Source organism: Numenius arquata, chromosome 12 (assembly GCF_964106895.1).
Source record: "Numenius arquata chromosome 12, bNumArq3.hap1.1, whole genome shotgun sequence".
Taxonomy (NCBI): Eukaryota; Metazoa; Chordata; class Aves; order Charadriiformes; family Scolopacidae; genus Numenius; species Numenius arquata.
The window spans coordinates 9617011-9643897 of record NC_133587.1 but is presented as its reverse complement, the minus strand read 5'-3'; the positions used below and the strand labels follow the sequence as shown (position 1 = coordinate 9643897).

The following is a 26887-nucleotide window of genomic DNA, read 5'->3' as shown; positions in this document are numbered from 1 at the left end:
GTAACTTCTGCAATAGCTAACCCTGGAGAAGCAGCAGTAAGGACAAACAACACACTCCGATTTCCCCGTTGCGACATGAATTCTGAGTGCAGTGATGTCACTTTCTGCTCTCACTTACTGGGCAAAACTAGTTTATCAACACTGTCTGTAGGGTTAAAAAAAAAAAGAGGAAATAAAAAATTGATTTGAGGACATAACCCAAAAAACATTATATTGCGCTATTTTATTTCAGTTATTAAAAAGCAGTGCAGAAGGAAGGAGGCCTTTCAGCAAGGGTTAGTACAATACTGAGTGTTCTGCTGTGAGAAAACATAGTTGTCTATATATTTAATGTGGCTGTTTGAGCCAATATTGATATGGAATTAGAAAACTCTCCCCAGTTTTGGAGATCTATGTGATTTAAAACAAACATTTACAAAGTTTGTTCAGCAGTGCACTGCACAAGATACAAAGAAAGGACACGTTTGTATTCTAAGTTACCTGCCTCAGTACTCCACTAAGATGAAGACAACTTGGAGCAGCAGAGCTCTTTGTAGAGCTGTAAGAATAACGGGGGAACACCAGAAGGCAGTTCACTTGTTTGTTCTTGTGTTCTCTCTCTGTGCGATACACTCACCTCTTCTGACTGGGAGTGTTCATGACTCTTCACAACACTTCCAGAGGTGCACACAAGGGCACAGTGACAACAGCAAAGTCAAATTCGTCCAAGGAACAAATTTCAAGACTGCCCTCAATTAACATTATTTTGTTGTCGGAAGAGTGAATTTTTAACAGCTTGTCACTGCTAGGATGGTGACTCTTGGTAAAATACATGAGGCAGAAGTAACTCTTCTCCCAGTCCTACATACCAGTTTTGCCAAATAATCAAGTAGTGGTCCACATATATCAATAGTTTCTGATGTCATAACTTCTTGCAGAAGCTAGTCTTATTAACATGTTGTCTGAAGAGATATGCACTGCTTCTGTGTTGGAAGGTTACGGAAACAGAACTATCAAAAAGCTGCAACGTGAATGCAAAGCAACAGAACAACTGCCGTTCTGCTGTAGGAGAGAGCTCCAGCCTCTCTTTTATCAAGCACTTAACACACTGTTGGGGTTTTATATCCATTGAAACAGAGAAGTCAAATTGCCTCAACAATTCTACACATCAAAGCAGGTATCTGTTCAGCAGTTGTCAACAGCAGCTGGCGGTCGTCTGGAAGAAACTTTGGGTCACCATCCGACGCGTTTTGTGCAGTGTGGCACTAACACTCAAAAGCAGGTTTTGTGAAGTTCCCCTGACCCTGAATTTGTGGAAGGTGATGGTAAAGTTTTGCAAACCTTTTTTTCGCAATGCAGTCACTGTGATTTGAAAGCTCGGGACAAAAGCCATGCGCATTATTTTTTCCCCCACAGCCATTAGTTATCCAGTCTCCTCAAAGCCAGTTACTAATGGATAAACCAGAGCTCTGTCCCATGAAGATCACAGTTCAGGTTCACAGTGGAAGAAGAAAATGCCACCCATGCTCCTCCTGATACTTTCTACATAGAAGCACAATTTCTACATAGAAGAATGAGCAGCTGAATGTGTAAACTGACAACTACGGACCAACAAATGAACTACATGACAAATGATACAGAGCAGAGGCCTGCCAACCATAAGACTTTAGCCATCAAAAGGGGGTTTTGGCAGGGTTTTTTTGGGGAGTGGAGGGTGGTGAGAGTGGTATTTTAATTCTTTGCATTGTGGTTCTGTGCCGTTCAGAGCTGGTACATTCTTATTCCACAAACTGGTCTCAATTTGACTGAAGCACAGATTTCACCCTACTTCATTACACACCTCTGCTGTACAAGTGCGGGTTTTTTTATTCTGCTCTCCAGAGATACAACTTTGTAAAACTGTAGCTGTCAAAGACCTCCTCAAGGCCTTCTGTGATAACTTACCTGCTTCAGAAAAAAATGCTAATGCACACTACACTCCAAAGATGATTTTTTTTTTCAGTTTTGAGAAAAAAGAAATGTAACACGTAAAGACATAACAGAGTGGGAGAAAAGAGAAAAAGGCAATATGAACTGTATGAGATTAAGTCCACAAGAGAAACCAAGAAGGACAGTGTGCAAGAAGCGAGTGGTCTTGGGTAGCTTAAACACACCCAGACAGTTTCTGTACCATTAAGTGTGGCTGGCACTTGGCTACGCATTCTGAGAAACCACATCCCCTTTTATAGCTAGAGCTACCATCAGGTGTCCCTTGACACAAAGCTAGTAAAATGGCAATTAATGATACTATTAGTAATTTTACTACATATCATAAAATAATATTTTTTTCTCATTAAGCTCAAAGAGCACAAAGTCTCTCAGAAAGCAATATGACAAAATAACAATTAAGTCTAAGCAGCTTTTAGACACTGGCTGTGCTGCTGTGGCAAACAAAAGGATCCAATCCCACTGAGTCAAAGTATTTAAGGAAACACAACTTTGATACAGCAAAAATAACTAGGAGTCCTGAAAGGAGATCTCCTGGAAACAGCCGATCAGGCATATGCTCAGGCAGATCGTATCTTGCAAGCAGATTTCAGAAGCAGACTTTAGAAAACAGCACCATCTGGATCAAATTTGCAACTCTATCCATAAATAAGAAGGGACAGCTTATGGCACCACTGCAAGCATATTTATAAAGTGTGGGAATATCAGGCTGAGAGGCAAGAGTGCTAAGGGGAAAACGCTGTCTACAAGAGAGAAAAATGCAGCTGTACTGCTAAGGAAGCAGTGTGAGGAAGCCACTTCACAGCAAAACAAAACTAGCCAGCACAAAGATGACTGGAAATGAGGCAGCTGGATGCCAAGAACATTCAAAAAAGGTGGAAACAGCCAGGTTCTAGAGGTAAATTGTAACTTATGAACAATGGGCAAAATTCTTTCATCTCCACAGCAAAGCTCCATTCTACTATGGTGCTCCTCTGTGCTGAGACAGCAGAGCCAGGCGTGTAGGGCAAGCTGACAGGCAGCCTCTAGTTCCCCCAAGAGAACCCGGAAAGAGAATTTCAATGTACAACTGATATTGGTCCAGTGATTTACACCTTTAAGAATCCAGGCAGATAAAACATGCTGTTATTCTTTTGACCCAAGTGACTAGCCAGAAATGTGGGGGAGTTGCACACTGTCCCAATTAGAAGGAGAAAATTCTTAATCAAGTTAAGTGATTTTGCGTTATCTACAAAAGCATAAAAAGAAGTGTAAAACAACTACCTGTGTTCCTCATATGATGGAGAATTTTAGTATTTTGACAGTCATGTCACAAATTTATAGTATTGTCTTTTGGATACTAAGGTAGTTTAAATCCAGCTGATATTTTTCAGATAAGAATGAAATACAAAAGGGAGGGAGTTTTCTGAAATATTCCGAATGTAAAACATATAAACCACCTGACTTAAAGAGACTTCAGCTAATTTTATACAAGCTAAGAGCTTCCAAAGATGATATATGAATTGCCACAAAATCTTCAGGTCACCATATTTGCAGGACATACTTGAAACCAGAAAGAAAAGAAATTACCTGGCCAAAAGGGAGGATCTAGTACATACATTTATATATATTCATGCAGTATCACAGGACGTTCCCCATGGTACCCCTTCCTACCACCAGTAACAGCATCATAAAACTGGATTGCACATTCTGACTTTGGGGAAATTTGTAGTTCCAAGATTATTTTTGTTTCACTTGTTTTACTATTACTTTTTAAAAAAAAAAAAAACAACCTACCCCTTTTCTATGTCTTCAAGGATTTGTTCATTTTTTTAAATATGCTTGGCTTTTGAAGAAGTTAGAGTGACATGTTTAGAGAGTCTTACAAAGCTAAGTCACATTTACTTTGCTAATGACTAGAGTGATTTAGGACTTCACCACCCCTTCTACTTGGTTACCACTTCGCTACTGGAAGTTATTGCTCCTGTCTCAGCCAGTTTGTGTGAGCTACTCCTTTGCTTCAGCATAGTGCCAGCCAGCTTACTTTGAGGCACCAAAGGAACACTTCAAGCTAAACTCCCTAGCTTTTCACTCAGATATATTAAAGAGCCCTCACAAATTTCAATTAGACCAAAAGGATAAGGGTTATGAATACATGAAGTCAGGTAAAAGGGAATAATCAGACAGGAAAGCTGCCCAAAAGCAATTTAAAAAAGCCTTTGACTAACTCCTCTCCACTGTTTAAAATCAAACAATGAAGGAAATAGGACTGTAAGAGATCAGAATGCCACTCTGTACACCAAGGCAGGCACACAGTATCTTTTACACTTCTGTCAGCAGTCTGTCTCTTTCATTCTCAACAAGAACTAGTTTCAGACGCTTCACAGCATTCCCTTTATCTATTCCACTGCTTCGTTATCCTGGCTTTTTGAAAGCATCTCTAATTTTCTCTAATTTCTCTATTTTCTGCTGCAGTTTAAGCCCATTACTTCTTGTCCTGTCAACTATGGACACGGAGAAGAGTTTACTGCCTTAATCTCAGCAATAGGTTGGGGGTATTTTTAATACACTTTAAAGACTATTACCACATCCTCTTAGATTTACCCTTTTCAGCCTGAGCAATCCAAATTCATTCAAGTTTTACTTTAGAACATTCTTCTTACTCTTTTCTGGACATCAACAACTTGGGAAGCTTATACATAAAACTAGACATTGTCCTGTTAAGCAAAGAACTTCAAGAATAAAATTAATAATTTAAGAATTCTTTCCATTTTAGCCATACAGGTGTAAGAATTTATTACTTGTGCCTGATTTTTAACAGTATCAGACTAATTAAAAAGCACTTTCCAGAATGTAGTCATTCTTGCTTTAGAGCCCATTAATCTTTTTCCCATGTCCACACTGTCTCCCATAGCCTTCCCTGTCCTTCTATATGATGATTATGTCCGTCACAAATACAGATAAACAGAAAAGACTATGGTATTCAGCTGTTTATTCAGTAAATGCTATGATCACCATGCTCCTGTTCTAAGGAGCAGAGCCAAGGCTGCAGATGCCGACCAGCACGGTGTCCAAGCAGTACATTCTCAGTGGCAAATCCAGACAGGAAAACATGGACTGGCCCCTGCTCTTGTACACAAACACTTAGGGTTTGCACACAAGGAAGGGTATGAAGCAGTGTGTCAGACAAATGGCATTTCAGTTTCTTCCTTCTTCTCCTGCTAACAGCTCTTCAGTTGCTTTTTAAGGGAAAAGTAAATCTCAGTTCCTGAGTCTTCTGATTGGATTTTTTAGGATTTTTAACAAGAGAAGAAAAAGGCTTTCTTTTAATTCCCTTCCAGGGGCGTGCCTATGCCTTACTGTGCCTACTCTTGGCTCTGCTGTAAGCTCATCTGTTCCCCAACAAAGCAAGCTATCACTCAGAAATGAAGAGAAATGCTTTCTTGTTGCTCCATCATACCCAGCCCTTGGAGCAATCATGTTATTCTGTTTGAGTTGTTTCTGCCTCTGAAGAGCTGCTGACCTCAGTTTCCTCCTTTCATTTGTAGATTCCATTTTTCCCTCTGAAAATTCAGAGTATCAGGGTTTGAAGTTTCTACTGCATTCCCACCACTGAAATGAACCTATACCTCCCTGACATTTTATTTAATGAAAGATTTACAAAATAAAACAACAATTTTATTGCTATGTTTTCATATTCACGATGTATTTGTTTTGTTGAACAAACAGCCACTGCTGCTGGAGAATTCGAGACCTGATGAGCTGCTGAGGAGCAGCATCATCTAATATTTAGCACCACACTCCTTATGCATGAATACCCTCCATAACTCACTCCAGACTCTGCCAAGATTTCCAACTCATGCATGCTTTAGCAGTTGGTACTACACATCAATAGGTTATGAATTTGGAGTTATGACTGCTACTTAAATTCATCAAGATTCTACTTGAATCAGTAATAGCCAAGAATTCACTACCAAGAAACAAGGATCCCATAATTCTGCTATAGTTTAGAAGGTATATCCCATTAATAAATGGGCAAAGTATATATGTGGTGTGGGAGGAACTATTCCTAGCATAAGATTTAGAAACTAAAAATACAAACACGTAGAAAGCAGGGAACTGCTCCAAACTAGCAGCAATTTACTGCCAAACAAGATATTTAGGTAAGATGGTGCCAGTATTCTGGCCAGGCCTCATGTTTTACTCTTCCTGGACAGTAAGCAGGGTGCAGGGCCTTCTGCTGCAGAGCCCAGGCCCTGTGCACACACCACCTCTTTTTGTGCGGGTACAAACCTACAAACCAATCCCTTCCCTCTTCTGTTGTGTATTCACCACTCACTGCACAGAAAACCAATTTCAGAGGTGTTTTAGAAATATTGCCGCTCCTGCTTTTGTAATACTGCCTGCAAAATTAAGTTTTTACATATATACACAGACTATAAATTCAGCTGAATCTGAAATATGTAAACTACATTATTTTTCTTATCTGTTCGGTTGCCATCTTCTTTACCTCTTTGGGTATCTATTTCCCTTATAAGCAAAATGACTGAGAAACTTTACATGAAGGAAAAAAAAAGAGCTTATTTCTCAGCAGTTCACACCTTTCTGTTTATCAACTTGAAGGTTAAAATAAGTACTAGAGTCACTTTGAAAATAGTTATTTTATACTGTAATTGCTATAGGGGCAGCTCCAATCACAGCTGGCAAGTGAACAGTAAGGGCAGATGAATCCAGGAAAAAGCATGGTTTTATGCAAGTAATACCAACAATAACAAAAAAACCCGCCCCGTAGCTCTGAAGATTAAATTAACAACCTTTCAGCATTCTCCCATAATCCTGCATCAGGAGACCTTTACACAATTACTCAAGTCCTGGACCCATGAAAACTTTCCTAGCTGATGCTATTTGAGATTAAAAAGTTTTTTATCTTTCTGTCTCATAATAACCCTCCCCTGCCCACACCCATAGCCCTACAAAAAGAGACAGAATGCAAGGAGAACTGACATTCCATGGCTGCTCTCCATCTCTCTCCTGAAATATATTCTGCCTGAAACCAATCAGAACTTCTTCATTGGGTATGAAATTCTGGTATGCACAACATGCACACCTCACATAAATCTCATTTCAGTGCTGATTAAAGAAAGATGTGAAGAGAGAACTTGCTATAGGATTTCATTGCAGGTCAGAACTTTGCTCCACATTTGCAACTAATCTGAAATTGATATACATCTTTTCTCTTCCTTCTCCCTCACTCCTACAACCAGAATAACTCCACCACCAAGGTCAAAGGGTGATAAAAGGACCGCGTCATCAGGCACAAACAGAACCCCCATTTTCAGAAGAGCGCTGGTAAGGAGATCTGTGTATCATGGAGCATCAAATCGTTTTCTTGCAGGTACTCCAAAGCAGATCACCCCTTTGGAGAGGCATCCCAGACCCTGACAGCATCACAGAGCCTCATATGAAGAAGTATGTGCTGGAAGCAATACTGGGTGTCTCTAATTGGAGGGATGTTCCTGATGGATGGCATTGTGCATCCCATCCAAAAGCTTCTAAAGGCAGCAGAGTCGTCCAAGAAAAACAGGGAAGCTTGGCAACTGAATATCATGTTACCAAGACACACCACATACAGGGAGATTTGTAGCTAGTTCATGTCACTGTCTGGAGTTTAGACTGATGGGAAAGACAGACTCTTTTTCCTTTAAGAAAAGATTTATATAATGATGAGTGAAGACAGAAATTATTCATTTAGCCAAATTCCACTTAAACGCACATTAGAATGGACAGGTAATACATCTCTAAATAAGAAGCTCTGCAACGAAAAGATTGTAAGGTTGCTGTCACTGGTGCCACAGCTGGTGTATCATTAGTCAGAAAAAAGTACAAGCCCAAATTACTCCTCACGTATAAAAAAAAAAAAAAAACAAAACATCAACACACAAACAAACAAAAAAACCCCAAAACACACCTAGAGAATGTTTTCACTTCATCTGAAAGTCTTGACCCTTTTGACCAACTCCACCAGCTCAGCTGAAGCTTGCTTACACAGCAAATATAAGAAAATAGCATAATAGAAAACAGAAGCAGAATAAGACAGCACATGTTTCTCTTCCTCCTTGGGAATTGTCACTCCAGTATCATCTGTATTTAACACTTCTTCATTCTAAAAAGCAAGCTCTAGTCTTCTGGTGGAGGTTCATTGCAGATGACTTAGGTGACCAGCGAAGGGTTGGAAGAGCCATCACAGCTCAGTCTAGCTGCAAGCAGTTGTACAGCAAGGCCACGCCTGAGCTCTTCCACCCTCACAGCTACTGCCCTCACACAGTCCACATAAAACTAATATCCACAGTGTACTGTCAGCCACCTGGGGATACAGCACCGACAGACCTCCAACAGAGCAGCTCTGGCAAATACTGTGTTTGAAAGCTCCCAGGTATCTCCCCCACCACTTTCCTAATGTTTACTGTGTCTGAAGTATACATGGCAAAATAGACAAGTGCCTAATCCTCAGCCACTCCAGTTGCCATCCTACAGATAACTATAAACTGTTAATTAACATGCATTTGGGCTAAGGACTGTGACTCTCATTTGCAAACTGATTTAAATGAGATAGCTGAAGCAATTATTGTCCTCTGCATTCTGTTCCTCCCTCTCCTGAAGGTTATACCTCTGTCTCAGACAACACTGCACAGAACGTGCATCTGTTGCTTAAGCACTGCCCTCTACAACTCAACATTTAAGCATTTAAACAAACCACTGCAGCCTTTAGTCTGCATTTATACATTAAGCTGTAAACTATAGCAGCTGAGGTTACAAATCCCAGACATCCATTCATACCATGGGACTTCGACTTCTAGGAATGTGGCAGGCCAAATAGGCATGGCAATAACTGTCATGGTCACCCCATTTAAACATGCTTACTAACATAAATCAAAGCCCTAAGCAGTGAATCAGAATGAAATTGGTACGAATATCTTCTGGTTTGGTCTAGCGTACTCTTAACATAATGATGTTAAATAGGGATTCCAGGATAACGGCAAATCACATACACTGGCATTTCCAATTGTTTGCAATGGCAGGAAATACTGAAATTATAATCCCAAAGTATCCATAATATTAGTGTTGTGTTCTGCTCTGCACCAACCAGTCCCACTGGACCTTCATGTGTTCATCTCCTCGGAGTCATGCAACAGCGTCACTTTCCTGCTCCGGCAGTAGGTGTAAGGAGGCTCAATACACCATGTTCTCTCCTTTCCTTCCCCTCGGACAGAGGTACCTCCACCCCACCTCGTAAACTGCTGGAGTGGAGCAGAACAGAAATACATGTAGGGACAACCAAGAATTTGTGATGTGGGAAACAGGATGAGACAGAAAGATGTACTGGCGTGGCAATGCTGAACTGAAAGAAGTGGGGAAAAACAGTTTAGCACCATGTTGGGCTACGGTACCCACCGTATCAGGCGTCTCAAGCATAAGTCTTGGCTTTGTAGAAAGATGACATCAGCTGGGGTGAGAGAAAAGGAAAATAATGTTCCTGTGTGGGCATTACTTCATCTCTCCCCAAACCACCCTCCCTCAAAATCTCACTGATCTCTTATTCAAAAGGTTCAATAGTATTGTGATTCACAGAGATACATTATGCTCCTGTTCTTATTTTGGTTCTGTGTTGGTTTGAAAAAGGCAGTAATGGACGCTGACAAAGTCAGAACTGGCAAAAAAGAAGTCTTTTAATGTGAAAATAAGGAGAATTAGGACAACACCCAACAAGGGTGTTGACTATCTTCAAAATTAATGAAAAGGAGGCAGCTGTAGCTTTGGAAGATCAGTAGTGTGCAGAGAGGTACAAAACATACCAAAAATAAACCCTCCTGTCCTGAAGGACAGGTTTGTGCTGTGAATTTCAGGATTCAACTACTTCTTTAATTTGTCTTTAAACTTTAAGTATGAACCTTGGAGCTAAAAAATTACAGAGGAAGAAACTTCCTTTTTGTGGCATCTCTGAAGTTCCAGCTCCTCACCAAAAATCAAGAAGTGCAGGAAAGCCACACAAGTGAAGTGTTCTATATACTGACTTTTATAACTAAACTTTTTCCAAATCTCCCTTTGAATTCAGTTTGGCCTTAGACGGTTTTACTTAGCTGGAACCAACTGGCTTTTCCTAGTAAGGACAGGGGGAGCACCACTGAATTTTCACTTCATTTCTGTCTTTGATACCCTTTGTGCTCAATGTTTAATTGATTGAGGAACTCAGGCTCGCACTTACTGCTTTAAAAAGTACTTCTGCATAGTGTTGAGGCTAGTTTCAGCAGCTAACACATACACAAGCAGACTAGGCAAGTGTGAAACAACCAGATGTCTGAGTGTTTGCACTTGCACTTGCTGAGATTCTAGCATAAGCACAACTGTTCAGACAACTGCCACCGAGTAATTCTGAGACATAAAAAAGTAAATAAAGAAGCTATGTTATTACTCACTGAGAGCAATGGGAAGCTGCTGGCTGGCAAGTCCTGAAGAGCCAAGACTTACATTCTACATCTTATGTTCACATGGGACTACAGCAGGAAAACTCTCCTAGCACAGGCTCTTGCATCCCACAAAGGTACTCCCAGAATGGAAAATTGGTAATGCGTCCCATCCCCATTGATTCTTGGTCTGTGCGCAAAGATTGTCAATACTGCTTCTGGTTATGCCTAACAGTCCCCCTGGAATTGAGGTAAGACCACCAATTCATCAAGCACTATCTGCCAAGGATGTGTCAGCTGGTTGCCAAATGACTGAATTAAAGAATACAAATTTTTATTGCAATTTTTCACAAAAAAGATATATAGCTTGTGTGACAAGCTTTTTCTGCTCTGCTTTTTCTCCTAAAAGAGGTCAGGAATGAAGATAAGATATTTAGTTTCAGCTGCTGGCTCTATTGGCTATTTCCCCTGCAACCATTGGACAAGTCATTTTGCCTTTCTGTGCCTCAGTTTATCCATCCGCTAAATACTGGTTTTCTATTTTGAGCTACTACAGCCAAATAAGTGCTGCATAAACATCAGACTAGTATCTTTATTCTTAATGCACTTCAAAGCACAACTTTCTTCATCTCTACATAAAGTAGCCTGAGACTTTTCTTTCCACTGGGTTAAGCTGTTTTTTGATACCGAGCTGCCCCAGCAGCTCACCCATAACCACATTAAAAGAGAACTGATGTCATGCAGCCTTGCCTCCAAACACACACCACCTGGATATAGCAACTGCTGCCACTGCAATTTAATTCTTGCTTGCTGATTGCAAATTTCAGTTCCTCTGGTTGTGTGCTGTAAAAAATTTGATTCATACTTTACTTTACAAATACTGTGGCTTTTCTTGTGCAACTGCTTAAGAAAGATGCAGTGGCCTCTATTGTGCAAAAGGATCTCTTATGACACATGCATATATACTGCATGCACAGTGTAACAGAAAAACCAATCAAGAGGCTGGCTATTCTTCCTAGCTTTATTTTATGTCAAGATGCATATTAAGCGGTTTTTAAATAGGGAAAGAACCAGAGGTTAGAGTGAAATTCCCAGGTGTCCCTTGCTGTTCATGATGTTCATATTCTATACACAGAAAATGCTGATACTGCAAGGTGATCGGCACCTGCTAGAACAGGCTGAGCTTTCCCAGCTCCTCCACAGGACGAAGTCCACAGAGATAACAGAATCCTCAAAAGGTGCTCTACCAGACGTAATGCAAAACAGAATATCACCCCAAGTAATCTTTCTTTTTTCCTTTTCCTCCGCTGCTAAGCGTAGCCGCAGAAAACTTCCAGCACCCTTCACCAACAAATCCATCAATAAAACAAAGTTTTATCAGCTTGTTCTGTTCCCTATGTCAGAATCAAGATGCAGCTGAGTACATTAAATATTTAAAGAAAGAGAGGCTTAAGAGTCAAAAAGAGAGGAAAACATGCATTTCTTCAGGGAACGTTTTGCTCATGGAGTAAAGAGTAAGAAAACTTTGCCCCATTTGGCAAACATACAAAAAACCCAAACCAAACCAACAACAAAAAACAAAGCGAAGTAATAAAAACTGTGCACAATTTTTAATTTATAGCAACAGGAACCGCTCACAGCTGATTTTTTCAGAGTCTCATCATAGTTGGTGAATAATGAAAGACTATATGATGATGTAATATGTCTGTAATGGCCTGTTCTAATTCCAGAAGTACTGATCTGTCCTTCTTTTTGACTTCTTCCATTCATCTAGAACCAATACTCTTTCCAATTGCATTTTGTTCAAAACCCTTGATTACACATTAAACTTTATTGGTCCATTTTTGTTTCCAAGTGCTTTTTGCTCTTGCTCCCTAACTTTTCACTGCAGGTACCCTGGCAAACACTACTTGTAAGTGCTGAACAGAGGACAAACACACAAAACTGGGAAAAAAAAAAATAATGTGCGCAGCAAGATTATCTGTCCTTGTGCAACGGCTTTGCAATCCACTGCAAGGGAAGGCAATGGTGAGCCAAGAATGTGGGTGCAATATGAAGGCCAGAGGACTCAATTCAGCAGAATTCTAGAAGTTCAGTGGTGGCAAAACTGGAGGTCTGATGCAGTAAAAAGCCCAGCATAACAGATACCGCAACACTAAATGTGCTGGATATTGTGTGCCCTGTACCTTTTAATGACTAAGTTAAAAACTCCAGTGGTACTTTCGTCTTGTATAAATAACTTAATTGGTAAATCTCACTTTTCAACTATACCTCCCCAGAAAGTCATCTTTGGTCCATATAGCCTGAAAATCATTATTTATTTACTGACAAGTTTTCAGAATGTGTTCTCCTCACGTGTGAACAAAACACTTATGCCAATGCAAAGAAGACAACATGTATTTGCAACAGGGATAGTTTCACATGTAAAGTTTTAAAAGCCGACGAAGCAGCCAGACTCTGGGGAAAGTATCTTCCCAATATCCATCTCTCCCTTTCCTGTTGAAGGATCATGCCTCTGACAACTGAATGCTTATAGCAAACACACTTCTGCAGCTCTCTTTGGAAACCTTCCCCCACTGTTCTTCCCTTATTCTGTGTCTTGTCAACACCATCTCCTCACAAACAGCTGCTTCCCATCTGAGCTGATTTCTGAGCACACTGTCTGAGCACAGTGAGCAACAGAGACAGAGCCATGAGCACCCAGAGGGATACAAGCTAAAAAATTATATGCAAGTGTCCGGTGATTATCATTTGAAGCCTTTGATTCTGCACAACACAAAGGGAAGTACATAAACAGAAATGAGCAAGCGGCACTTCATACGAAGGACCAAAGTGCTTTCAGTCTACAATATCTCAGCTCATAACTGTTAAGTAATGACACTCAGTATTAGATAATTAACATCCAGTTCCCTTTCACACTGTCCTAAAGTAGTCCCCACCCATTCAAACTGTATTTCCTTTCTCTCTCCTCCTCCACAGATCAAGAAAATACAAGACGTCAAGTAATGACGACAACAAAGTCAGTAATGACAAAAATCTAAGAAAGGCTGGCAAAACATATTTCCAACACTTCTGGCCTGGCACCTAAACTTTCACATAACAACAAAGCATCGGAAATAAACCCACCCATGCCAGCTGCCGACACAGAAAAGCAACCACGGGTCTGGGTGTCAGCTCTGCCACAGGCATCACTGTTCCACTAGAGTCCTATTTCAGCAAGATGTGCCACAGCTTGGGCTGGGACCCTCAGGCTATACCTACGCTAGGAAGCCAACAGTGCCAGGACATGGGCCTAAGCCTTGCTATTCTGTTAGAATATTTCCTGGCACCCTTTGGCCCAGGCCTACTAGCATTGTCTGAAACAATTCTCAGGCATCGTGCCAGAGTTAGGATGGGCCAAGGACCATTCCCAATAGGCAGTCTGAATGCAGCCATCCTACTTCCAGAGAGTTCAGTGGTACAAGACCAGATGCCAGTTGGCCTTCAGGCCAGCAAGTAAAGCCTGGCACTGTCTTGTTTACTGCATTTGTAGCCCAAGTTTCTTGCTTAACAATACAGGGCATTAACCACTGATCAGATCTAACAAGGCAGGTACACTTTTGCCTCCATGCCTGCTCCTCTGTGACCTACATAAAAGCACACAGCCCACATATATATACCTACATTAGGCTTGTGAATTGTTCCCACAACAACCTGGATTCTGTTTAAGAATCAGGTTTCAGAGTCCGAAACATTTTACCAGGTCTAAAGTTTTACAGCTTTCTGTTATTGCCCCTTCAAACAAAATGAAGGGGGCTTCTTCATCTAACCTCATCACCTAGTGATGAGGTTAACAGCAAACAGCTCCCTGTGAGGTGGTGAATTCAAAGCAGTTGTCAGATTAGACAGAAAGTCCCATGGGACCAGAGACTTTGCTGCGTAGCTAAAACCCACCCACCTGTCTGAGATAAGAACTCACTAAAATGCAAATTCTTATCAGGAGTCTGTCTCCAAAGCAGGGCCCTCCACAGTGACACACGACACTTTGAATATCAGGAAACTCTTCTCATCGTCAGCTTCCTCAGCCTCCAAAATAATCCTCAAATGCAGCCTTTTATGTTTTCCTCTCTTTCCTGATATGTATTTCCTTCATGTATCCCATGGTGGGCTGTTTGAAGTTACTCAAGCCACATTAGGATGCCAGAAGTATGAGCAGGCAAAACATTCAAGACAAAAGCATTATCACTAAAGTGATTTACTGTAGATAAGAAGAGGTGGGTGATGTTATTAGGTTTTTTCAAAACTAAGCCCATTCTATCATATGTGAAGGTAGTTAACATCTGACAGCCATCCAGTAAAATGAGTCTCACAGGTCCAAAGCTGTTTCTTAATAAATAGCTCAGATCACAAAGACAAGCATCACTCCTTGGAGTCAACATCAGCAGTCAGGGTCACCAGTTGCAAAGGACTGTGCTAGCCTCTCTCTTCAGAAGTGGTCCGCTCAGGGAAGGGGTGAGCAGTGTGACCTTTCAACGATCAATATTTGCTCATTCTGACATACTAGGGCAAGAAAAATTAGCAGAAAGAACACGGGTTTGGTATCACTGGTAGTGACACTGGTTCACAATTAAACCAGTAGCCTGATTTGTGAAACTCCTAGCCCAATCACATCAAACACCCAAAACATTCAAGCATGTATTAGGAAGGGCTTTGCTGTAAGAGCCCTGAAAATGTTGGCCCTAACTCTTAGACAGAGGCAACTAAACAACCGACAAACCCACAGGGAATATATAATAAGCACCCTGCATACTAGTTTGTTTGCTCCTTTTTTTAAAAAAACAAAACAAAACACAGCACCTGAAAGTGTATTAGCGGACCAACTAAACAACTAGTCTACAAAGACTTTTAAGGACTAAAAGACAGTGTTTATAAAAAAAAAAGTCCTAATTTTACATAAGCAAATTAACCTGTTGGCACAAGAACTGACCACAAGCAAAACAAGAAGTACTAAATGAAAGTCAGGCTGAGAATGGTCACAAAATTTACTCCATGAGTCATGAGACATCAGATGAGTTGCATCAAGGTGTTATTTGTATGGCTGATATGCTTCCATAGAAGTAATTCTAGCAATGGCAATAGTAGTGAGATTGACTCAATATTCTTACATGAACATAAATGCTCCTTTAACTCAGTTCCACAGTTCCATCATCTGATTAACCACCCTAATCTTTAAATAATCAAGATGTAGAAATCTGTTGACCTCTCTGCAACTGAAAGATTTATGACAAAAAATTGCAGCTGTTTCTGGAACTGTAGGAAGTTGCATTGCCAGCCCGTTTGTGACAAGTCCTTGTTCTAACAGCACTGGGTGAAAAAGCAGGTAGGCTTTCATACATAAGTGTCACGATGCCCAGAATGATGAAGACCTGTCTTTCTGTCACTAAGTGTCAACGGGCCTATCAGAGCTCCCATTCAGCTTTGGGCAATCACTATCTCATGGCTTGACATATGGCTATCAGCTGTGTAAGCAATGAGTTATTCTTCTAAGGAGGAGGGCTCATTAGAAAGAGTGAAGGAACTGTTTTCTCACCACAGAGCTGTTTTCTCTTAGGCTGGTCTTGAGATCTGCAGTTCAAAGGGAGCTGAGGCTTCTTCAGATGAGTGGCTTCTACAGAAGGGTGAAGGAGAGTGTCTATGCAGGAGTCAGGCATTTTAGTCCAGATAACTACCCTGAGGTTCTCTCCCAGTACAGATCTACTACAGTTCTGAATGTCCGCTACAGCTTGACTCAATCATACGTGCAGAAGGCATTGTTAAAGGTTTAATCAGGCTTGGCTAGGCAATCAAGCAAGAATCTTCATCCGGAGTAATATTTAAATCCAATACTTTGCTCAGGTCTCAGGCACGCTGTTGGTGCAACCCCCAGCCCAAGCCTCAGTTTGTGGTCCAGGAGGGAAACGTAGTAAAAGGTAACATTCAGCCTCAGTATGAGAGATGTCTTTGCATGAGTTGCATTGCTCCACAATGAAGTCTCTGTAGCGGATTGAGAAATTACATTGTTGCATATTTCAAATCTTTTTCTTGCCTCTAGCTGTTAAAGGCTGAGAATGCTGCAGTCATTCCCACTGCTAAATGGGAACTCTTGAAAATAGATAAGAAACACGATAAGATAGCGATGCTTCCAGTCCGTCCTTCAAAGAGACAGGACTAGTTGCTTCAACACAAGTTGAAAACAGAACACAAAACATCAAGACAGAAATGGAGACAAAAAGGGTGGCAGGGGAGGAAGAGATTAAAGCCACCCCAACAGAGGAAATAACAGGCACCCTATGCCACAAGTCCAACCCTACTTTTCACGTCCTTAATTCAAACAGCCTTCATGCACTCTGAAACACACCTTTGTGCACACCTTTGATTGCACTAATCAAGGGATCATCTGCCAATTCAGAGCATTTAATGGAAATACTGCTGTGTAAATACGGATTAAGTGTCCCACCACAATACAAAGACAATGGTAATAAGCAGGAGCATTAGTGAGCTACACATGTTTTCATGTCATCTAAAGCACAAAACAAAAGGGCCTGGCTGAAATACAACTGCAAAGAAACCTTGCCCAGTCAGAGAAACTGGCAGATACAACCATTCAGGACAATTTCAAATATTTGATCCACAAAACTGATTTCTGCAGTCATGGCAATTGTTATTTGCAAATGAAAAAAAAAATACACGAACTAGATAAGTCCACACAATATATTTCTATTTCTTAATTTCAGGAATATCTCAAAAAAGGAGATGAAGTACAGTAGATCTGAAACTCTTTGCCACAGGAAAGGCTTGGTCCAACAAGATCCAAGAGGTCAAATAAGGTTTCTGCAAACTTTGTCATTAAATCCTCATTTCATGCAAAAAAACTGATGGTAGTCTTCGCAGATGACAAAGGCCTAGGGGACAAGCAAGTATATGTGGGTCAGCATTCCTCTCTCTGGTGGTGACCAGTACAGACTGCCATTGAACAGGGATTTCAAGCATCACCAAAGTTAAAACATGCATCACCAAAGTTAAAACATGCATCACCAAAGTTAAAACATGCATCACCATTTACATCCTAAAAACAGTACAACTGTGCAAGCCCTTTACCAAGAAAACACCCATTGCAAGCTGAGAACCCATTTGAGGCTGGAAACAAAAAATAACAGAAAAGGGATTCTACAGCTGGAAAAAGAGAGGGAAATTCACACATAGTCCCTTATATTTTCTTGCAAATGCCTGAAGCAAACAACAGGCAGGCAACAGAAATAAGTAATTTCTTGAAAGCTTCATCTGTCACAGACTCATCTGGATGCCTGCAGGCAGACACTGCACTTGGGAGACCCTGCTTTTTCAAGCCTCAGATGCCCTCTCAGAGCAGGATGCCTCTGGGAGTGCCAGGATCTGAGCATAGGAAAGCTGGATTGAAAGCACATCATTCTTTCTCTTAAGGAGAGTTCAGTGTTGCCCTTCCAGAGTACATCCCAGAAGTCTAACTATTAGACTGCTCCCATAAATCCTCTATGCAGACACCTAGTCATGGTCACCGGTACAAGCAATGAGTTGTTACTCAAATACAGGTACAAACTCAGATAAACCTTTCTTAAGGCTCCTGTGCTACAATAATATTCCTGTACAATGTACAAAAAATGTGAAGTAATTCATTCCCTCACTCAGTACTGCTAAAGCCTCGGGAGTGTCTAGTGACCAAAATGCAGGCACAAGAGTTCAAGAAACAGAGATTAGAGAAACCAGATCACAGCACAGGAATTATCTGAGGTAAAATTGAATAGTTTTTGAGATGAAAGAGTTAAATAATTTGCAAATTTAGTCTAGTCTGAAATACTTGAGGGATTAATGCAAAGAGAAAGAGATCACCTCTGTGCTCACTGCAAAGAAAAGAAGATTAGACATTACTTTAGGCACTAGGAAGACATTTCTAATAATAAGGACATCTAAACACCAGGATAAACCATCAGAAATTACCCTCCTTTCAGATCAGAACATGATAGATGGTTTTTCAAGATCCTCTCCATGACCATTTTTCATGATTGTATGATACAATGTAAAACTGTACAACGGCATTTCGCACCCCTGCAAAGCAGTACTCCTGCCTACAACACAAACTCTGTGTCACCTGGGAAGTGGAAAATTAGCAAAGTTTTCACACTTTTTCTCTTCCTGTATTTAGGAAGCTCCCTTAATGAGCATCAGTCTGCTTCCTGCAAAAATCAGCCAAAACCTGTATAAAATGCATTCAATGCCTCAAGCCTGTCAGTGTTTAAAAGGCATTTGGACAATGCCCTTAATAACATGCTATAACTTGGTCAGCCCTGAGTTAGTCAGGCAGTTGGACTAGATGATCGCTGTAGGTCCCTTCCAATTGAAATAGTCTATTCTATTCTAAACTAAGCTATGTGTGGAGCAACTCACTCAAATAATTTCTGCTGTCCATGACGTTTGTTTCACTTTTTGATCCACATGCCTTTTCCTACCAAAGCCCAGGGTCTCTGTCCCTCCCTTATGCTCACTCAGCTCCTAGACTGCTATTGCAAGGGAGTTTTGTTGCAGAGGCACCCATGTGGCGCTGGGAAAGCACTGGGCAGCCAACCTCTCCCTCCTCCCCCCCGAGATCCTGACACATGTTCAGACAACAACTGGCACCCCTGAAGTGAGAGGGAGGGACAAATGGCAAAAGGGCTGATTGATGGTATCACTGCAGCTGAGAAGAGGGAGAGAGAGATGCAGAGCCAAAGTCAGGTCAAACACCTCATCTGAAGGATGTAATGAGACCAAAGTAGGTCTGAGATAAAGGGTAACAAGAGTCAGATGCACCCCAAGCTGGAACGAGCTAAGGGAAGCAAAGACAAAGGAGTTTTAGTTCTCACCTGTGTGGCAGTAAACTGGTGAAACTACATAGGGGATTTATTGGTATTTTCTCATTGTGGGGATTCTGTGAGAGTGCAAAAAGAACTAAACAGCTCTGTTCGTATGAAAAATCTGCTGCACTCCTACACACCTTTGATTTGTAAAGCCTCGCTGCAAAAGGCATGGGCTGGTCACACAATTTTCCAAGTGGAAAATTAAGCTCAGACATGCATCTCAGAGCAGAAAAGAACCTGTCCCTCCATCCCACCTCTTAGGCCCGTGGCTCATAAACTGGGCTCAGCAGACCACAGGCTCAGATGAATAAATATTTTCAGAGCTTTCTCTTTGCTTTGTTTTGCTTTTCTGTTTTTCACTTCTGCTTCACTTTCTATACCCAGACTGTTTTCTTCACATTCTCTCTTTTTATCCAGAGCAAAAGAACCTTTTAATCTGTTTGCATTTCAGCCTTTAACAGCTAATTTTGCACTACACTTAGTCTGAATAGAATACCAGCAGAATTGCCAGCCCCAAATATTCAAGACTCATAACATAAGCTCCTAAAAACTCACAAGCATTTATGTTTTGCTGTTGTTATAGCTTCAAACTTCACTTTACAACAAGAGAGGCTACAAACACACCATTCAAAATGAAAGCTGTGATCCTCCTCAATGTCAGGAACTGGGATTTTAAGAAAAATATCACATTGCTAAGACTCAACAATAGAAAATCTTCATCATTCACATTTGTAACAATTGGCCATAAGTAAGTGCATGTGACTAATGGACTGAAACAACAGAACAGCAAAGGTAATTTAGATTACTTCCAAACAAATTTCCTTTTCCATCGCCTTCCTCTCCCCAATTGCTCTTTTAGCTGTCTCATAATAAAGGAGCAACATTACCCAAACCATATGGTTCACCTTCCAGAATCAAGGGTTTATCTGTACCTACTGAGGGTGAAACAGGCAGAGAACAGGGTAGGACAGGAAACCACACCTCACAGCTGAGACAAATGGTCTGTTTGCTACTCTATCTGAGCACCAGAGCCCTAATCTTGGATGCAAACAAGATTGTGAAATATGAAGAGAAAAAAAAAAAAAAAAGACCCGTGATGCTTATCATATTTCAAGATGGGTGGAGTGCAAAATCCAGAGATACTAGATCAATTACAACTACAAAGCAAGCAAGAAAAGGGAGCATAACATAAATATTTTGAGTCTGTAGGATGTGGGTTAATTTATCTGATGGCACGTGTCCTAACGTAACATATTTATACAATTGCTAAGAAGGAAAAAGACTTCTAGTCTTCATAAAAAATAAAGGATGGCATAATATTAAAACCTAAAAATAGTCCTGGTACAACTACTTATCCAACTTGATACCTGTCTGATAAGGAGAATTCAACTTTCATACTGTTTTCATGCCTGCACAGAACACACTGCAATTGCTCAAACTAAAAGTACATCCTGTCATTCTGACATTAAAATTTACAAGTTGGTGGTTTGTCTTTGGAAAGATGAAAGAGCCGTATTTATATACAATGTGGAGAACAATTTGGCTTTATATACTTGCAATTACCTGACTAAGTTGTGGGAGCTGCATGTGCACGTTTAGAGCTAAGCGTTCACTAAAATTAAAGGATGGGAAGAAAAAAAAAAAAGTGTATGCAACAACATACCTACCTTTGCAATCTAGTGTATTGGATAATTACTGTTACTACTCTTTCACATGCAATTCATATGATTATATCTACCAACTGGTAAACCAAACCTTTAAATACTGACATCTAACTGTTGTGTACCCACTATTCAATCTATTTTTAGAATGATGGTCAATGAGTATGTCTGAAATTGCTCAGGGCTTCTCTGTCTCCTTACTTGAAAACTGGTCTTCAATTACTGCAATACTGGTATCACAGATTTGACTGGGATTCTGTGGAATGACCATGTGGCACTCAAACAAACCACAACGTTTCTTTTCTCAATGAACTGTCTGTGACTTTTCCATACAGATTGACAACACATGCCAAGAACAGATACCTAGAGAATGGGTAAGCTTAAAGGCTGCAATGTGTGGACATTGCACCTCAGTTCCCCAAGACTCTGCTCTCAGCCACATATTCATGTGCAAGACCATGTGCTACCAAACAGATGCTTTGACATTTACTCGCTGGTCACTCAAACTAAATTATCACCTGGTTTAATTTTGTCATATAGAAAAGAAATATTTACAAGATCACATATAAAGTGTAAACATTTCTACATACATTGCAGAGAGTTAAAAGAGGCCAAAGGCAGGCAAAGGCTTAATTGAATCTTGAAGCCTGGAGACTGAAAATCCTTATGGTTTATGATCTCACCAGAGACTTACAACAAAATTATCTGCCTTTATCTCTTTGAAGTTTATCTTACTCCATCAGTAACTTTTAGTAAAGTTCCATTAGCTTCTAACAATTTTCCACTTTGCTTCTTATTTGATCAGTAATTCTTTAATGACATTGGCAGCAGTATATATTCATCCATTCCCTGTAGTTCTCCCTGCTGCTTAAAAGGTCTGGCTGTGTAATAAGCCTTTATTAGTAAATTTATTAACATATCTGCATAACAGTATTATCTATTAATACTCCTGATTTACACAGCATTTCTTCAAGGACAATTCTGTATCTTGCAACATGATACCTGCCAAACAAAGTGGCAAATAAGACAGGACACAATACAACCTGTGCATATTCCTAATCAAATCAATAGCTTCAGGTCATCAGCTGTGAGCTGGTAGAAAAGCTTCCCCTCTCTCAGCATGGTAACTCCTCATTTTGAGGCTTAGTCTAGGAAAGGTAAGACTGTCCAAATCATGATATGTGAGTATCATGTCTCTATTGTATCACCACTTAATAAAAGATCCAGACTCCATTTTAAAAAAATACAATAAATAGCTATATCCCTTGGAATTTATCATCTCACCTTGCAAGATCAAGAAAAAACAGAGAAGAACTACCTGGTTTCATTCACAGTTCTGACACATAATACTGTAATGGGACCTATCAACCCCAGTACCAGAAACTAAGCAGGAGCAAAACTAACAAGGAACGCCTTCTTGTGTCCAAAATTCAATGGGATAAAAATGTTACAAACAACATACACAGTAAAGCATTAACTGTATGTATTACAGACTGAATAGACTAATTTAGCTGTAGTAGCACGGGACATCTAAGTTAAATTTGCAGATAACTCCTTTTTGTCAGAATTGAGGTATGCAATATAACAGATTTTAGAGACTATCTTTTATTTAAATAGGTAAACATCTGGAGCATTTTTATTAGATGAGCACAACACATAGCAAAATGTTCTTCATGGCAACTAACACAATTTTTAGTGTGAGAAAAGAGAACTACATGTTCTATAACATTAATGATACCTACTTTATTAATCTATGGAAGCAAAATAAGGACCACAAGCTTTTACACAGAGCAAATAAGGACTGAGTCCTTGTGTTTATAGCTAACCTATTTCCCTGCAGCTTAGCAGGGAAAGGTTTCTAAGCATACAAAAAAAAGAAATGAAAAAGGAAACCTTCCCTTTAACATGGTCACATATTAGTCTTCTAAGGAGGAACAAAATACTTTTAATAAATCAAAGTTACATTGATTTATCTGCAAATCCATAGTATTAAATACTTAAGAGATTCTTTTACATTACCAGGGAACACAGGAAGCTGCTGCTAGCAAGCAACCTCTGTGCTGTGAATAAACCCATAGAATGTAGATGTTTGCTTTTTAAAACATTGTTTATTGAGAATACTTAATGAGGACTAGGGCTTCAATAGTAAATATTTAACAAAGAGCACAAATTCCCTCACCTAACCTTTTTCTAAAGCACAACTGTCCCATCCTACTTAGGGAAAACTCATTCTGACAATGGAAAGATATGAGATTTAGCCTTTCTTTATTTATCAAAGCTATTAAAAGTTTCTTAAGCAAAGGAACCTGTACCCCTCACATTTCTAATCTCATGCTTGACAGGAACAAGCTTCCATAAGATCTGGGAAATGCAACTGTCCTGCACAGAACTGCAGTCTTTTCTCCACTACTGCCAAAATTGCTTCTGCAACATATGGAAGTACAATCAATTTCAGTACAATGCACACTAAAAAAAACCAAACCACAACATCATCCAACCATGTTTGAGTGTTAACTGGGTGCATTACCCCAGAAAGTGTAATAGTTCACATCTACTTTGCACTAGGTAAGTGCTACTCACACAGAACATGAGATGGTAAGAAAGAGACCCTTGGGGCAGGAGCAGCAGTTCCTATGCAGTAATGTCAGAGCACTCAGAAAAAAAAACTAATGGGAGTAAAGTGGACTTCATCTGTGAGACCCAAGTAAATTTGAGAATACAGGATCCCAGTGCTACAGCATTACTTTTATTAGTGTCATAAGGCAAAACTCTTCCCCTATAACAGCCTGTAATTCCAGTGACTATATAGATGATACTACCCATCTATGTCATGTCAGCTGTTCAGTGTGGGAGGCAGAGCAAAATTCTCTCCTTTGTGATATCTTGTTAGAAGGTATTAAGTTATGGCCAACCACCAAACTTATGCAGAAAATATTTCACACCACTACAGCTCTTTTTACCCCCACATACTGCAGTAGATCCTCATTCTCCTTTCCTTGGTGCTAACACCATTCGACTATCTGAATGCAGTTGTACAGAGACTCAGCCCATAAGAACTAGGTCAACAATTGAAGAAACCACCATTATTTAGGACAGCACATGAACATTCAACACATGCTTAAAGTTAAGCCTGTGTGTGAACGGTGTTCTGAACCAAGGCCTAGAGATAGGCAAGATCCTGCCCCTCAGTGCTTTATTCAAACATAGTTACCAAAACACAAACTCCACACGGCGGTAGAGCTGCACCATCAGAGTCAACCCCCCAAGATAATACTACAGCCAGTCTACACCTAGCAGCTAGTAACAAAGCGACTGTGATGGGCTCTGTCTGCAGTGCCATCCTGAGAACACAGCCAAGTGTACTCTGTCAGTATCTTCCGCCATTACCTGAGGCGTATTACTCACTACTGCTCTCATGAAAACTGCCAAGTCAATCAATATAAATAAATTACTTGTTTTGCTTTTTAATATATGAAAATCCCATTAGTTAACACTGTGAATGCATTCAGCTGTAAGAACCAAAGCTAAAAATATATGCAGCTTGAATCTGCATTCCAGCCTGCAGTTGACAAAATTTCAAATTCAGTACTTAGGACAGAGGAGTTTTCTGAAAGTTTTTGTTTTGTTTTGTTTGGTCTGTAGGGTGGGGCACTTTTGCAATTTGCAGCTTTTTTAAGAATCTCACACTGAGGCAGAATCCCAGTTCTAAAGGAAGCTAACTGGCACTTTAGTCAGAAGCTTTCTGAAATTAAAGACTCTGAGTTCAACTATTTGCTAGAGAAAAGGAGGATTTAAGTAGAGACTAGTTCATAAAGCAACCACATCCTTTTCATTTATCTTTTATGCTAGATAGTTTGCCACTTGGGTGAATCTGAAAAACACTGAAGAAAAACTGATTTTAAAAAACAAACAAACAAAAACCTTGCCAGAAAGACAAGTCAAAAAGGGTCCAGGGTCTAAGCCCATTTAGATGAAATCAGGGTTTAGTACTTATCTAGCAAAACACCAGAAAGAATTTCTGCCCTGTCCAATCTTTTAGAAATCTCTGCAGAGACTTCCCTTGCTTTGATTCTTGATCTCTGTGTGATCAAATAGTTTATTCTTCTTCTTTTTTATGACGTATCTGTTATCTAGTAACTTTTACTGCAGGCTCTCCTTGTTATTTGCAGGAGTGTGGTGGTATGCTGATGAATTCCACATATAGAGCCTATATAGGAAAAAGGAAATATCCAGATGGAGTTTTACTTCTGAACTAGTCCGTGGATAATTTCAGAGGCGGGTATAATTGTCTCCACATGCACAGACACACCCGGCCCGATCACATATTTATGTTTACCATTAAAGAAAAAATATATATAATACTTATTTATAAATAACAGGCAGTAAGGATAGTTTCCGAGCAGGAACTTCTAAACAACAGGAACTTCTAAACAACACAACAAAGGGGATGAGGCATTCTGAAAAGCCGATTCACTTCAGGATCCGTCCCTGTCACCCCCCGGGGAGGCAGAGACACCGCCAGGATGCTCCATGGCTCCGGCGGCAGGGTTCCTCCTCACCGGCGGAGAAAACGCGGTTTCTGGCGGTCCCGCTCTGCCCACGGTGGGCCCACGCCGGCCTCTCGCACATCCTCCCCAAAGTCCCCCCCCAGCCTCTCGGGCAGAGGAAACTCCCCCCCGCCGGAGCGGGCCTGGCCCCAGGCGCTTCCCACAAGTTGTGCCGAGCGCTGCCGACTCGCCCGCAGCCCCCAGCCCGCCCGAGGAGGAGCCGCTCGCTCCGCTCCCCTCAGCGCCGGGCCGGGCCGCCCGCCCAGCCCCGCCGGTGCCCCTGAGGGGGCTTCCCCCGCCCGCGCCCCGCGGCGCCGCTCACCGACTGCAGGAAGTGGAGGGTCCCCACGTAGTCCCGCTCGGTGCTGAGGATCTCGTTCAGGACGCAGAGGCGGAGGCGCAGCTGGCGGTCGGTGTCCTTGGGGCAGCCGGCGGGGTCCGCGGCGCTGGGGGCGCCGGGTGGCGGCTGCGGCGGTGGCGCCTCCATGGTGGCGGCCGCGGGGCCAGGCGTTCCGCTTCCCCACCGCCTCAGGAGCCCCCCATGGCCGCGCGGTGTCCGGCGCGGTTGGGCAACGGCCCCCCCCTGCCGCCCCCTCGGCCCTGCCTCGCCCGCGTGTGGAGGCGCTACAGGGGCCGGTGGCTGAGGGGAGCCCGGCTGCGGGACATGCCGGGGTAGCGGCGCGGAGAGCGCTCAGCGGCGAGGCAGCGCTGAATGAAGAGGGAAGGGAAGCACCGGCGGCGGGGAGGCGGGGGGGGGGGGTGGGGACCGAGAGGCGGGCGGCGAGGGCGGGACGGGGAGGGCGAAGGCGGTGGAGCCCGGCCCCTGGGGGCCTGACCGGGCCAGCGGCGGGCAGCGGCCTGGCGGGGCGGCGAGGCGGGAGCGCGGCCTCACTCTCCACACACGCTGCCTCACACCTCCAGAGACAACACACACCCGCACACACACCTCACACCCGCGCTCCCACGCTCACCTCACACCCTGCACTCCCTCACACCTACCCATCTCACACCCGCACTCCTTCACCCCCCCCGCACACACCTCACACTTGCGGTCCCTCATCTCCTCACCACACACACACACACCTCACACCCCCTCATGCCCCCCACCTCACACCCCTGCTCCCTCATCTCCTCACCCCACGCACATGCACCCCTCACACTCCCCACTCCCTCACATCTACATGCACACCCCTCACACTCCCCACTCCCTCACACCTACATGCACACCCCTCACACTCCCCGCTCCCTCACACCTACTTGCACACCCCTCACACTCCCCACTCCCTCACACCTACATGCACACCCCTCACACCCATATTCCCTCACCCCCCCGTACACACACCCCTCACACTCACCTCACACCTGCAGCCCCTCACACCAACCAG

General features: G+C 41.9%; 1 protein-coding gene across 2 annotated transcripts in view; it reads right to left on the bottom strand.

Moving 5' to 3' along the window:
- Positions 1-26045, bottom strand: part of PREX1 (phosphatidylinositol-3,4,5-trisphosphate dependent Rac exchange factor 1) — a 164117-nt gene extending 138072 nt beyond the window's left edge. For both annotated transcript variants that reach the window (XM_074157699.1, XM_074157700.1), the window contains exon 1: positions 25825-26045. In XM_074157699.1, coding sequence (XP_074013800.1) covers positions 25825-25989 — 165 coding nt within the window. In that variant the 5' untranslated portion in view covers positions 25990-26045. The remainder of the gene's footprint in view (positions 1-25824) is intronic.
- Positions 26046-26887: the final 842 nt, after the last annotated feature.